General features: G+C 36.5%; 1 protein-coding gene across 1 annotated transcript in view; it reads left to right on the plus strand.

Moving 5' to 3' along the window:
• Positions 1-1,034: 1,034 nt before the first annotated feature.
• SLC30A9 (solute carrier family 30 (zinc transporter), member 9) overlaps positions 1,035-12,908 on the plus strand; it is a 35,105-nt gene continuing 23,231 nt past the window's right edge. Inside the window, exons 1-6 of the mRNA XM_009884957.1 lie at positions 1,035-1,297; positions 4,793-4,855; positions 9,006-9,105; positions 10,451-10,543; positions 10,908-10,990; positions 12,440-12,498. Of these exons, the coding sequence (XP_009883259.1) occupies positions 1,135-1,297; positions 4,793-4,855; positions 9,006-9,105; positions 10,451-10,543; positions 10,908-10,990; positions 12,440-12,498 (561 nt within the window). The 5' untranslated portion in view covers positions 1,035-1,134. The remainder of the gene's footprint in view (positions 1,298-4,792; positions 4,856-9,005; positions 9,106-10,450; positions 10,544-10,907; positions 10,991-12,439; positions 12,499-12,908) is intronic.

The raw sequence follows: 12,908 nt of genomic DNA on the forward strand, positions 1-12,908 counted from the left end.
TTCTGGGCTTTAGTCACATTAGCAAAAACTAATAGTCAGTTAGAGCTTATCTGACTTTTTTAGGTGAAATTGTACTCCTGTGAGGTTCAAATCAGTGCGTGCAGGCATCCAGGTGCTACAACATCATAAAGGGCTGAAATAAAAGGAAAGCTATTGAGACTTCTGTGGAATAAATAGTTTTATAAAACATAATTTGTTTGGGAGTTGCATTATTCATATATGTCTAGTCATACTTTGTATGACTTACCAGCACTGCTTAATTATATATATTTAAATTATTTATGCTTTTAATGAGTGATTTGCAAAGCAGCCAGTTTGCCTGTTGCATTTCTGGTCGGAGGAATTACAATGTGTTCTCTGCTGAAGTGTTTGTGCTGCGTAAAAGAAACTGGTTGCTAATACAGGTTAGACTGTACTGCATGCAACTTTACTTCTGCCTAGTCTTTTGAAATTGAAGATTGCCTACTCAGGGTGATTTCTCAGTAGGCTTTTTACATATTTATCTTGTATTTTTTCTGTGAATTGTTGTAACATTTAAGTTTCTTCTCTATAAAGTTTTATATAATGTGCACTTTTCAACATAATTTCTGTAGCAAGTTGCTCTTAATGTGTAATGCACCCAGTTCAGTTTTTCTTGATTGGTAAGCTGCGGTTTGTACAGAGTGTACATGGAGTGAAGTGAAATGACAACAGTGGCTAATAGTTTTGTACTGGTCTGTATTTATTCTTTTATCAGTGCTTGTTTTTTAAAGATTTTGAGGCAGTGTGATTAGCATAGGACTTAATGCATCAGTTAGCCAGTCTTATCAAATAGCTTTGGTGGTTTTTTTTTTTTTCTTTTCACCCGCCCTCAAGATCATCTAGAGGTGTTTGGAAAAGGTGTATACTGATTGTATGGGGGAAAAACCCTAATGTTAGAATGATGTTTAAAAGTCAATGGTTAAAGGGAGGCAATGAAAGCATGCTGTGTGCTCCCATTTTTAAATTCCTAAACATGGGTAAAACAAGCACAAATAAGTACTTAACAGCTAACTTTCCATAACTTCTGCTGGTGCAGCTGGTCCACTTTCCCTTCTTTTTCCTTCCAAAGTGAAACACCTTTTTTTCCTCCCTCTCTTAGGATGGCAAGCTTCAATGAAAAGTGGGAGTCTGTCTTATTTTATACCATGCAATCGTCTGCCTGTGCAGTTGATGAGTCAAGTGAGAGTTTATACCTCCAATGGTCAGAAAAAAGATCTTGGATCAGAAGACACAAATGGATCAACCCCTCAAGAAACCCTGCATAAAGTTGGAACAGGTAGTACTAAGCTAAAATAAAGAGTATTTTTATAAATGTAAAAACTTTATGTATTCAAGAATTGATAACTTTTTTTTTTCCAATTGTTTGATATTATGGTTGCAGAATTCTTAGTCTTTGTTGCTTGTGTACATCTAGATATAAATTTCAAATGCATAATCAGGAGGGAATGCTGAGATTTCTTTGTCATTCCAGTATTTAAAGGATTTAAGAACAATCAAATGTAAAGTGGTGATGATAACATGTGGATGTCAGAGGGATTAGGTAACTTAAGGGATAAGAACTGGGATGTGTTAATTGTCTTTTACCACTTTGCTTGCTTGAATTCTTTTTGTAGTATTTCAGGTTTGTTGTGTGAAATGAACTAGTGATAAAGATTGAACGAGTGTGAATACTGAACACTGTGATTTCTCCAAGTCAGGCTATAGATGACTGGTAAAGAAGATTGAGCTGTTTTATCTGCTAGAACTTTCTAATCTGACAGTTGTCAGAACTGCAGCATTCACATTAAACACTTGATACAGTGGAGGTAACCTGACCCTCCTTGCTGTTCAATCTCATGCTAGTTAGGTGCTTGTGAAATTCAGAACTGTTTTGTCCTTGCTCCATTGTAACATCCTCTATTTTTTCTGCTTATTAATGGTAGAACTGCACAGATCCATGTTTGGAAGACTACTGTGCTTAAGAGTTAACAAATGCTTTTTAAAATGAAAGCTCTCTTTCTGTGTGCTTTTGTGTAAAACTAAGTGGTGTACTAAAGAAAATTTTCTTCTATTCATTGTCAGGCTGGCAGGTATTCATTCTTTCTTCAGTAACTTATAAATTCCCGAGACTTGCAGCAGCCTTTAAAAGCTAGTAACTATAGCCAGCTAAGAGTATTACTTTTCTAATGTTTGGAAGTACAAAAGTGGATCTTAAATGTTGTTCTAAGTGTAACAATTAGATATTGTTTCTTAAGTCTGTGATTGGATTTTAGAAGAGGATAATAGTTATGACTGTTTGTATTTCTTGGAGAGTCTTGAGCTGAAGATGGTTGCTAAAGGGCGAGATTCTTGCAGAGGAATGTCTACCTGAATATATTGAAAGACTGTAGAGCCAGTTGTTGTTGGTATTTTCTGGATTCTTAATGTGCAGTTACTGGTGTTAAAAATCAGACATGTGAGGGTAGTTTAGCACTATTGCTTTTATGATTGCCTTAAGTTTATATAATTGTTGATTGTCCTGATGACAAGGGGTGTTTCCACCTTTTCCCACCCCTATCTGATTACTCCCTCTCTTGTGCTGGAATTAATGATGTTTAGGCCTGTTTTGTGAAAAATAAATTGCTTTCTTGTTTTGCAGAGCTAGGGTTCAGATAGATCAGTAAGCTGATCTGCTCACTGTCTCTGAAATGGCTGGAGGAGAGATGCTGCCCTTTGTGGCCTTGAGTCATAGTAAGCCTTGAGTGGAACTGTGCCACATGGACACTGTGAGAGACGTACCTCTTGTTGAGAGTAGGGGGCTGACATATGTGAAGGTATATGAAACTGTAGCTTAAAGATACTGTGCATAAGTGAACAATCACTTTGAAGTTTAGTTTGGAATGCGTATCATTACATGCACGCTTCAGATAGGGGGTGTTTTCTGGAGCCAGGTGGATAGAATGTTCTTATGCATTATGGACATATTACTACTGTTTATTTAAAAAGCACATTTTGATAGAATTCTGAAAAGGAAATATGCTACTTGTAAAGATTCCCATACTTTTCCAGTAACTTAAATATGTAGCAAATAATGCATCTCTTCTGGACCTCCATTTCTTTATCAGTAAACTTGGGAAATACTTTTCCTGTTAGTGTGATACTAAAAATATTAATGTACTCATCTTGAAAGTTCTATCATAGCAACCTCTGCTTCTCTGAAAAACAGTAGTTGTGAATTGAAGTATTACGTATATTTTTTTTTTTCCTCACTGATGCACTGTGATTTTGTCTGATCTCTAGGCAGAGGCAGTAACTTTAAGAGGGCACTTGATGTGGTTTTTGTCCATAGATATAAATCTTGATATTTTTGTGCCTTTTTTTTTCCCCTTTGAAATCTTATGACCCAGTCTTTTGTTAAATACTTTTGGTGATATTTCTTTTAGTGACATAAATGGTTGCACGCAGAGTTTCTGAAAAGAAGCTGCTACTCAGTTCTTGCTAAGCAATCTTAGCTGAAGTTTTTGATCATGTGTATTGATAGATTGGCTGCCTGCTGTTTTAAACCAGGTAAGAAAAGAAAGGAAAGGGACAGCAAAAGGTTTTTTGCTTTTGTTTACAAGTCAAACAATATCTGATAGGGATGACTGGTTTAGGAGTGCTAGTTAGTTACGGTCCAGCCTTATTTGTTTTGTAATAAGATCAATTTCATAACTTTGTAAGTGCTATTTTCCAAGAAAGTATACTTGGATTGTTATTAGTCGTAGTCCTCAGTTGCTGTTAGGCCAATAACTAACTGCCTGATGGAAAGATGGTTATGTAGGCCAAGCTTCAAGAATATCTGACCTTTGAGTAATTTCAGTAGCATGTTAAGCTAGGAGAATCTCATTAATAAACACAAACCTGCCTGAAAAACCTTCAATTTTTTAAAAATCTATCACTTCCAGTAAGGTTGGTTTTAATTCTGTTAATGACTGTGGATGTGTGACAAACCTCCAATGTTAGTGTTAGGGTACAAAAGAGTGGGTATGTTGGTTCAATGTGTTAGAATCATAAGGTTTTTGTTCTGAAAGCTATGTCAAGATATACAAGATAAGGATGCAATGTTTGTTTGTATTTTTAAGTAGTACTTCTGATTTCCAAGTAGAAATCTTACTGAAATTACTGGAATGAATTATCTTCCAAATATGAAGATTTACTGAACAGGACTGTAAATTATGTTTTATTGGCTTTTTATTGAGTCATATCCTCAAATTTGAAAACATGCTAAAATACTTTGCTTTCATTCGAGCTCCAGCTTGTGCCACAGGAGTTGTGGATTTTAGTTTAAATACTCTGTATTTTAAGGAGCTAGTTTTTGTAAGTGAAAAAGCGTTAGTCTCGTAAAATTGAATTACAGCTTGAAAGCTCTATGAGACTCGGGTAATCAGCAACCATAAACTATGTAGATTTTATTATACTTACTGATCTAAACTTTTGCATAAAACTGGCCCCAAAGTATAAGTACATTTTAAAAATATTTTTTAGAAGTTCAGGATGCTTTATGAAGTGTGTTGTGAGTTGGTACTCTTCTGCAAGCTGCTAAGAGTTTACTGGCCAATGCTATATTAAATGTCTTATTTTGTTATTCTTTTCTTTAATATTTCTGTCTTTTGAGAGTTTTAAGTCTTGGCAATCTGACAAAAATGTTTTTTAATTGTCAGGATGGAAAGCAATATTAAGATATATTCTTGTTTTGTTACATCAACCAAACTCTTTACTTAAAACAAAAGTAGATACTTACATATTTACAGTGAACTTTATTTTTATTTTACAGGACAAGATACGAGCAATGCAGGTCAAAAGCAGTCTTTCCTTAAAGAGCCAATCCAAGTAAAAGGTAAAGAAATACTGCCTGTATTGAAACGTTGCTGCTGTCTGCTAGTAGTCAAAAAAGATGTGTGTAAGGAAACTGTGGTTCCTCTTCAACTGTGTAACAAGTTCTGTGAATAACATTTTAAAACATACTTGTGTGTCAGCTTTATTTGGTACCCAGTTGTTTGGAACTGACCCCTGAAAAGTCAAATATAGAGGTATTCCTTCTGATTACTCACTCTTCTCTGTCTGTTTATGTTTCATTTAAGCTGGTGAATTTGTCAGGAAAAGACGTAATTTGTTTTCTCATCTGTTACTACAGTCTGTCCTCCTTGTGTGTTTTTAGGCACGTCCATTCACCGTCTCAGGCTTAATGTGGCTAAGCTGAATACTTGATCTTCCCCCGTTCCTTGTTCTAAGTCTTCCTCTGCTCCTTCTTATTGATGAGTTAATCTAATCAGTGTTGCTTCTAAATATATTTTGACCACATGAACTGCCTAATCTGAGTCCTGTAATGTTCCCATTTATGCCTGTAGTAAATACATGCTTTTGTCTTTAGTTACATTGTTTAAAAACCGAAGCGGCTAAAATAAGAGCAAAACTTTCTTTCATGTTTTTAGTTTATCATAACTTGATTTCACTTCATTTTCACTCTGGTAGTTTCTATTATGTTACTGTGAGAATTATGCTATTAAAAACTCCTGTGGTTTTGATCACTTCTAGCATTCGATGTATGGGAAGAATTTTATCAAAATAGAAATTGCCATTTCTCTTTAAACTCCATCAAAAAAAAAAATCACTGGAATAAAAGTGACTCAGGCTATAAACTGTATCAAAATGCCTTCCTGCCTTTCTGTAACCTTAAAGAAACATCAAATCATGTATTGTCAGTAACAAGGTGAGATCAGTGTCTATGTATATTTTCCATACACTTTTGTCTACATCCTTTATGTTAATTTTTGGGTCTGTTGTCACTTACTGTTATGAATGCAGGGGGAACATACAAGGTAGATAGGAGAAATTAGATAGACTGAAATAATTGTAAAAAAAAAAAAAAATAATCTTTCAGTAGAAGAGAGTTCTGCCTTTGTGGATTATAGACACACAAGCAAGAATGTTTGTTAAAGATTTTGATAGTTTCTAGTGGAATTCTAGTCTTCAGATGCTGCTGTGACTAGAAACGTATTGATCCAAGTGTTACTAAGACAATAACATCTTTAAAAGCACACATTTTTAAGATTAGCGATCCATTTAGTGTTTTATTTATATCATCTTCTATTGAGCTTTGTCCTTCTCTTGGAAATACCAAATAAATGTGGAGGGAACGAAAAATTAATCAACAAACTTATACAGTTATTTGAACTAGGGGTAGGATTGTTGAGATACGCTGCAATTTACAATTGCCTATAGTATTTTCTTTTAGTGAAATTTACCTGTGTTTCTGAAAGATGGATTAGTAAGTGTTTGATAAATCCACAAGTTATTTTTTACTGAGGTTAATACAATTTGGATATAGATCTGTTTTAAATAAGAAAAGATTGGAAGCATTCTTCTTGTTTAAAAATGCTCATCCTCTTCTAGCCTTAGTAAATGATGACCTGTTTTAGAAAATCTCTAGTTTATCACCTTCACTCAGGAGCATTGTAGGAGGAGTGTGATTATTCAAGTACTTAACAATTGCTTAAGTTCAAACTGAATGACAGAAATCAGATTATTATGGTAAATATTGATACCTGTAGTGTTAGTGGCTTGTTGAGTGTCAAGCAATATGTTTTGCCTTTAAGCTTTCAAAACTCAGAAATAATAATAGAATACCAGGCTGGAAGAGGCCTCAAGGATCATCTGGTCCAATCTTTCTTGGCAACAGCACAGTCTAGACAAGATGTCCCAGCCGCCTGTCCAGCTGAATCTTAAGAGTGTCCGGTGTTGGGAATCCACCACTTCTCTAAGGAGATTATTCCAATGACTGATTGTTCTCATTGTGAAAAATTTTCCTCTTGTGTCTAATTGGAGTCTCCGCAGGAGTAACTTGTACCTATTGCCCTTTGTCTTTTCCCTGTGACCCTTTGTAAAAAGGGAGCCTCTATCTTCTTTGTAGCTACCCTTTAAATACCGGGACATGGTGATAAGGTCTGCCTTAAGCCTTCTTTTCTCAAGGCTCAACAAACCCAGTTCTCTCCGCCTTTCATCATCTGGCAGGCTTTTCCATTCTTTGATCATCTTTGTCCTTCTCTGGACCTTCTTCAGCTTGTCCACATCTTTTTTGTACAGCAGGAACCAAAACCAAACGTGGTGTTCCAGGTGTGACCTGACAAGCACTGAGTAGAGTGGGATAATGACTACTTTGTCTCTGCTGGTGATGCCCTTGTTGATGCGACCCAGCATCCTGTTGGCTTTCTTTGCTGCAGCAGCACACTGTCCACTCATATTGAGCTTGTTGTCCACCAGGACCCCTGGGTCCCTTTGCACAGAGCTGCTCCCCAGCCAGGTAGATCCCAGTCTGCGCTGCACTCCTGGATTATGTTTTTCCCAGGTGCAAGACTTTACGCTTGTCTTTGTTGAGCTTCATAAGGTTCTTGTTAGCCCCACTCTTCCAGCCTGTCCAGGTCTTACTGCAGGACATCTCTCTCTTCCCAAGTGTCCGCTTCCCCACTCAGTTTGGTATCACTGGCAAACTTTGTCATGGTACACTTGATCCCATGATCCAGATCACTTACAAAGATATTAAACAGCGTTGGGCCCAATATCAATCCCTAGGGGACCCCACTTGTGACAGGTTTCCAGTTTGAAAAAGAGCTATTTACTACCACCCTCTGGGTGCGGCCTGTTGGCCAGTCCCCCATCCACTGCATGGACCACTCGCCTAGACTGCAACATCAGTTTCTCTAGGAGAAGACTGTGGGGGACCGTGTTAAAAGCCGTGGAGAAATCCAGGTAGACAGTGTCCTTCAATGACGGTGGGTCTGTTTGGATCAACCTGGACTGTTGTTCTGAAGGCCTGGGGCCCAACAGTGCTGGGAAAGACAGAGGTGAAGGATGTGTTGAGAACTTCTGCCTTTTCAACGTTGTTTGTGCCCAGTTCACCTCTCCTGTTTAACAGTGGGCCAGTATTTTCTTTCTGAGACAATGTAGAACTCTGGGAAAATTTTTCTCAGTCTTTAAATGCAGTATCTTTCTGTAAGTATTCTGTGGTTAAGGAGAAGTTCTGGACTAACTATAGGAATTGTGGAGAAGTTCTGGACTAACTATAGGAATTGTATCAATCCTATGATATGCGGGGAGTTCATGTGTGTGTCTTGCCTGCAGAATTTGAGCTTTTTGTTTTCAGTTGTTCTTTAATGTTATATCATTCAGCAGATGTAACTCTTCTTCCAGTGCGCATAACATTTTTAACAGAAGTGAGTGTATAGTGACTTACATTTGAAAATAAGATGAAGTTACATACATATAGACAAGCAGGAGATAATGGCGTAAATTTAAAATTCCATTTATCCTTTTTCTGAATAGGTGTGATATTCTTTTCCTTGTGTGTGAAAATCTGATGTGATAAGAGTACATCTTCTAGACATAAAAAGCATTATAAATAAAGAACGTATATTTTTAACTGTTATAAATGCCCAATATTACATGTGCTAATTTTGAAAGTAATGATTGTCAACAACAATGCATATAGTCTGTCTCAGTTCTCTGTATGGTCTGCAAAGGTCAAAAATCTTATCTGAAGAAGGTGGAACTCGTTAAGTGTTGGAAAAAAAGAAATGGAGCTCTATGTTGCTATTTCAGTTGCTAGAGCAAGGGTTTGCCATATTTGAGTGCTGTCACAGCTAAGCACCATCAAAGTTGGACAGGTAGCTGACTGTTAGGTAAGTGTGTAGTATGTCTGAGATCCCTGAATTACAACTTAGCAAGTAGCACATTTGGAGGTAAATAATTCTGCTCTTACTCATTTCCACAGTGAAGAACATGCCTCTCTTTACTGTAAGTTTTCTGTGTCACTGACAAGCATGTGTTTCAAACCTCCACTTAGAGGTATCGGGGGTTGGACTAGATGATCTCCAGAGGTCCCTTCCAACCCTGACCGTTCTGTGATTCTGTAATGATATGACTGTAGATTGAATTACCTTTTGAAGCTTCTGCTGAGTGACTTAACTTGCTTATCTGTTTCTGTTTTTAAGTGAAAGCAGTCCTTAAAAAAAGAGAGTATGGACCAAAATACACACAGAACAACTTCATCACTGGAGTCAGAGCAATAAATGAGTTCTGTCTTAAATCCAGGTATGATGGGTTTGAATTGAAATGTAAATTGTGAATATTTGTTTGTATGTGCTTCAAAAGTAATTGTAGAGTGATTTTGCACAGCAGTGTTTTCTAAATGCTTTTGTGGTATACATAATCATAACTGGCTGAAGTTAGTTCTTGTTTACTTAGTATTACAGTGGATTACTTGCGCTTAGTTTGCATGTTTCCATAGTGGCTTCTTAAAGTAATTTATTTGTACTTATATGACCATAAAGCTGCTTGGGGGGAAGTCTACCTCTAGAGCAGCTACTCATAGGGGATAATGGCAAATAAGTCTTGTTTGGGGTCATGATGGTTTGATGTGAATATCTCTAAAAGATCAGTGGAAACTTCATGTTACCTGAGGTCTGTAATTTGGAGTAAAATGTAATCTGGTTCATTGTAACCTAACTATTATTACTTGATTCGTATTTACTGCCTTTTACTATGTGTTATGCCTGCCGGCAGGTCTTACTGAATATCGCTATAGTTGAGGTGTCTGTCAGATTTCATGCATTTCATGCATTTGTGTGTGACCCCAAGGCTTAGGCAGCTTTGTTTATAACTGTTTATGCTGTCACTGTTCCTCCCCAGTTTGTACACATTGTAAGTCACCAGATTTGGTCTTTGGTAATAATCCAGTGACAAACTATGCTTAGTCCTCTGCCATATTTTTATCATAACTGGGTTGTTGTGCAGTGAAATACCTTGCTAAGGTTTTGCTGGATTGACCAAAAGGGGGGAAAAAAAAAAACAAAAAAAAAAAGAAAAAAGGACTAGATAATTGGGTGGGTTAAAAAGGAAATGTTCTGTTGTATTTAGGAAAAAAAAAACAAAACAAACCCTGATGCTTCTTAGTGTAGAAGCCCTAATGGGTAGCTCAGCACAGGAAATTTATCTGTTCCCCCAAGTAGTTTTGTTATTTCCAACCTTTTGCAGCTTGCGCTGGGTATGTAGGTTTTGAGGTTAGATGTCTTAATTTTTCATGTCACGTGACTTCTATTTTCCATTTAGAGATGTTAAGGCGTGAACACTCTTGTTTAGCACTTGTGCACATTACCAGTTACATGCAGATCATTCCTTGGATGTTTTATTATTCAATGTTTTATTACTTTGTCTTCTGTGTATAGTGTCTCATAGTTTGAGGACATGATTTGAACTTCTGAGTGTGGAAAACACAGTGATTTTCAATAGCGTCCTAGAGATCTGTTCTGTTTGGCTCAAGTAAACAACTTTTTTATACTGCAAATTAGTAATAGCAACATTGTGGACACCCAGACATAACAGTAAAATTAGAATATGAACCTTTTCTTGCACTAAACTGTTTGTCCGCTTTCCTTAGTGATTTAGACCAGCTGAGGAAAATTAAACGACGAAGCCCCCATGATGACACTGAGACTTTCACTGTGTACCTGAGATCGGATGTGGAGGCAAAGTAAGCACGCTTTTATGAAGGAAAATGTTTGGATCATTTAAAATGGATTATATCAGAGAGAGAGAAAACTTTTGAAAGTCAGGTTTACCATGTGAAAGGGCAGTAGTGTTTTCCATTTTATATCCTCATTATTGTAGTAATTACATGGTGTATATAAGATTGGAGGGTATGTTTCATGTGTCTAAAGTTTGAAGTGCTTGTCCTCAGTCCCCTGTTGCCCAGCTTTTTATTCTGTGAAGTAGTCTGTGTGGCTTCTTATCGGAATGAATGATGCGATGCTCTGCTTTTAGGAAAGGCAATTGTAACGTCAAACTGAAAAGATGCATAAATAGAACCATTGCTGAGTTACTTTTACTCTGTGCAGGTCTCTTGAAGTTTGGGGTAGTCCAGAGGCTCTTGCTAGAGAAAGAAAACGACGTAAAGAGGCAGAGATCAAGTACAGAGAAAGTGAGTACAGAGTTTTCCAGTAACTTCAAATATAAACAACAAAATATCATTGTTAGAAATCCACTAGATAGTGTGTTATTTCATTGAGAACATCCAAATTTGGAATTAGCAATTACTGATTAGTTTTTATAACATAGTGTTAGAGTAGCACATTACTATCTATGCAGATACGGTCTGTTACTATCTTACAATTTATCATCTGTGATACAGCAAGAATATACATTCAGTTGACATCTATAGTAATTTTTTATTGGAGGGCTTTCAATTTTTAGATTATAATTAACATTTTCAATGGTTTTGGATTTTTTTATTAAGAATTTTTAAAAGACATAAAACCAATCCAGATCTTGATACCATACCATTAGTCATTTATTTTTCATCTGAAATGAATTCAGCTTACCTTTGTGCTTCAGAAGTGGTGGAATTACTGTTGTCATCCTTGCTGGTATTATCAATTACAGACACATTCAAATCAGTAATTTGTAATGGATTTTGTTCTGTCTAGTCAGTTAAAATCACAGGAGAGGCAGCATTGCTTCAAGATACTTATTCCAGTTATGCATCTTAAAATTAGGTCTTCTCAATTTTTTTTTTTTTTTAAACAGTTGTGCCACTGTAACACCCTCCTAGTAAAAAGGCTAGAGCTGTGGGCACTTGTACCTGTTTGTACTGAGAGTGCAGTCAGTAACTTCAAAATCTTTAGTGAACAGCAAAATAATTCTTGGATCTAATCCAAAGAATTAGATTAAAAAAAAAGCTAAGTCATCATTGCATACTGAAACATTGTATACTTGAAGTAGTGACTCCTCTTTTTTATAGACTATCCTTGTACTCCACTGGGTGTTTTAATCTATTTAAATTGTTGTGCACAATGTATTTTGTATAACTCTTTAGGGGAAAATCTATCACTACAGCTTCTACATACTGTAGTATACCAATGTGTATTTTGAAGTTACTGAACATCATTAGTGGATGGAAAAATACTGATGTTAAGAGACTTGCTTTGAAACATCCTTCCCCCTTCTCCTTTGTGGTTAAGGGGCAGGAGGGGGGCAGTAGAATGCCTGGATTTGGTGCAGTTATTTTGAGTTTTTCCCTCTGGGTATCATCCTTTATTGGTAGAAGTGGCAACAATGTATAGGATCCTAACAGATTGTATTTGGCATTTGCATGAGTATATAACAATGTGTTTAGCAATACCAGGAGAGGAGTTTTTCACAAAGATAGACCATGTAGCTCTTACTAGAAGTTGGCTGCTGCATAAAAGACTTCAATTCCTGAAACTACTGGTTACTAGTAAGAGGTATTTAAGAGACGGGTAGATGTAGTGCTTAGGGACATGGTTTGGTGGTGGTTTTGGCAGTGTTAGGTTGATGGTTGGCCTTGATGATCTTAAAGGTCCCTTCCAACAAGAATTCTCTGATTCGCAATAACAATTTTATATTGCAGATCTATTTAGAAACCAAAGGCTGTTGAGGGAATACAAGGAGTTCTTTGGAAACACTAAGGTAAGAGATGTCTTAAAAGTTTTTGTATAGAAAAATGCCATGAGATGTACTATGACAACTTTTGAAGGAAAAGGTTGTGAAATGTTTGCATAAGCTTAACTGAGTACTAATGGAAGATTTACTTGCACTGTGATGTACTACATCTGTCTCTGCTTGTAATGCAGTGGTAAATGTTATGATGCCAGTTTAAGTGGGTTCCTACTGTAGTGCTGTAATCCACCAGTAAGGTGTTTGGGTTTCGTTTTTTTTTGTCAGTTACTTTCTTATTAACGAAATTGCAGCTGTATTTGTGATTTCATCTATAGCTTCTAAACGTGTATAGTAAATACATTGTTAATTGAAAGAAATGAAGTAGGTTTATTAAGAAAAAAACCCAAAACACCAACCCAGAACGTTAACACTTTGCTCTA

The sequence above is a fragment of the Charadrius vociferus genome, unplaced genomic scaffold, assembly GCF_000708025.1.
Source record: "Charadrius vociferus isolate BGI_N301 unplaced genomic scaffold, ASM70802v2 scaffold134, whole genome shotgun sequence".
NCBI lineage: Eukaryota > Metazoa > Chordata > Aves > Charadriiformes > Charadriidae > Charadrius > Charadrius vociferus.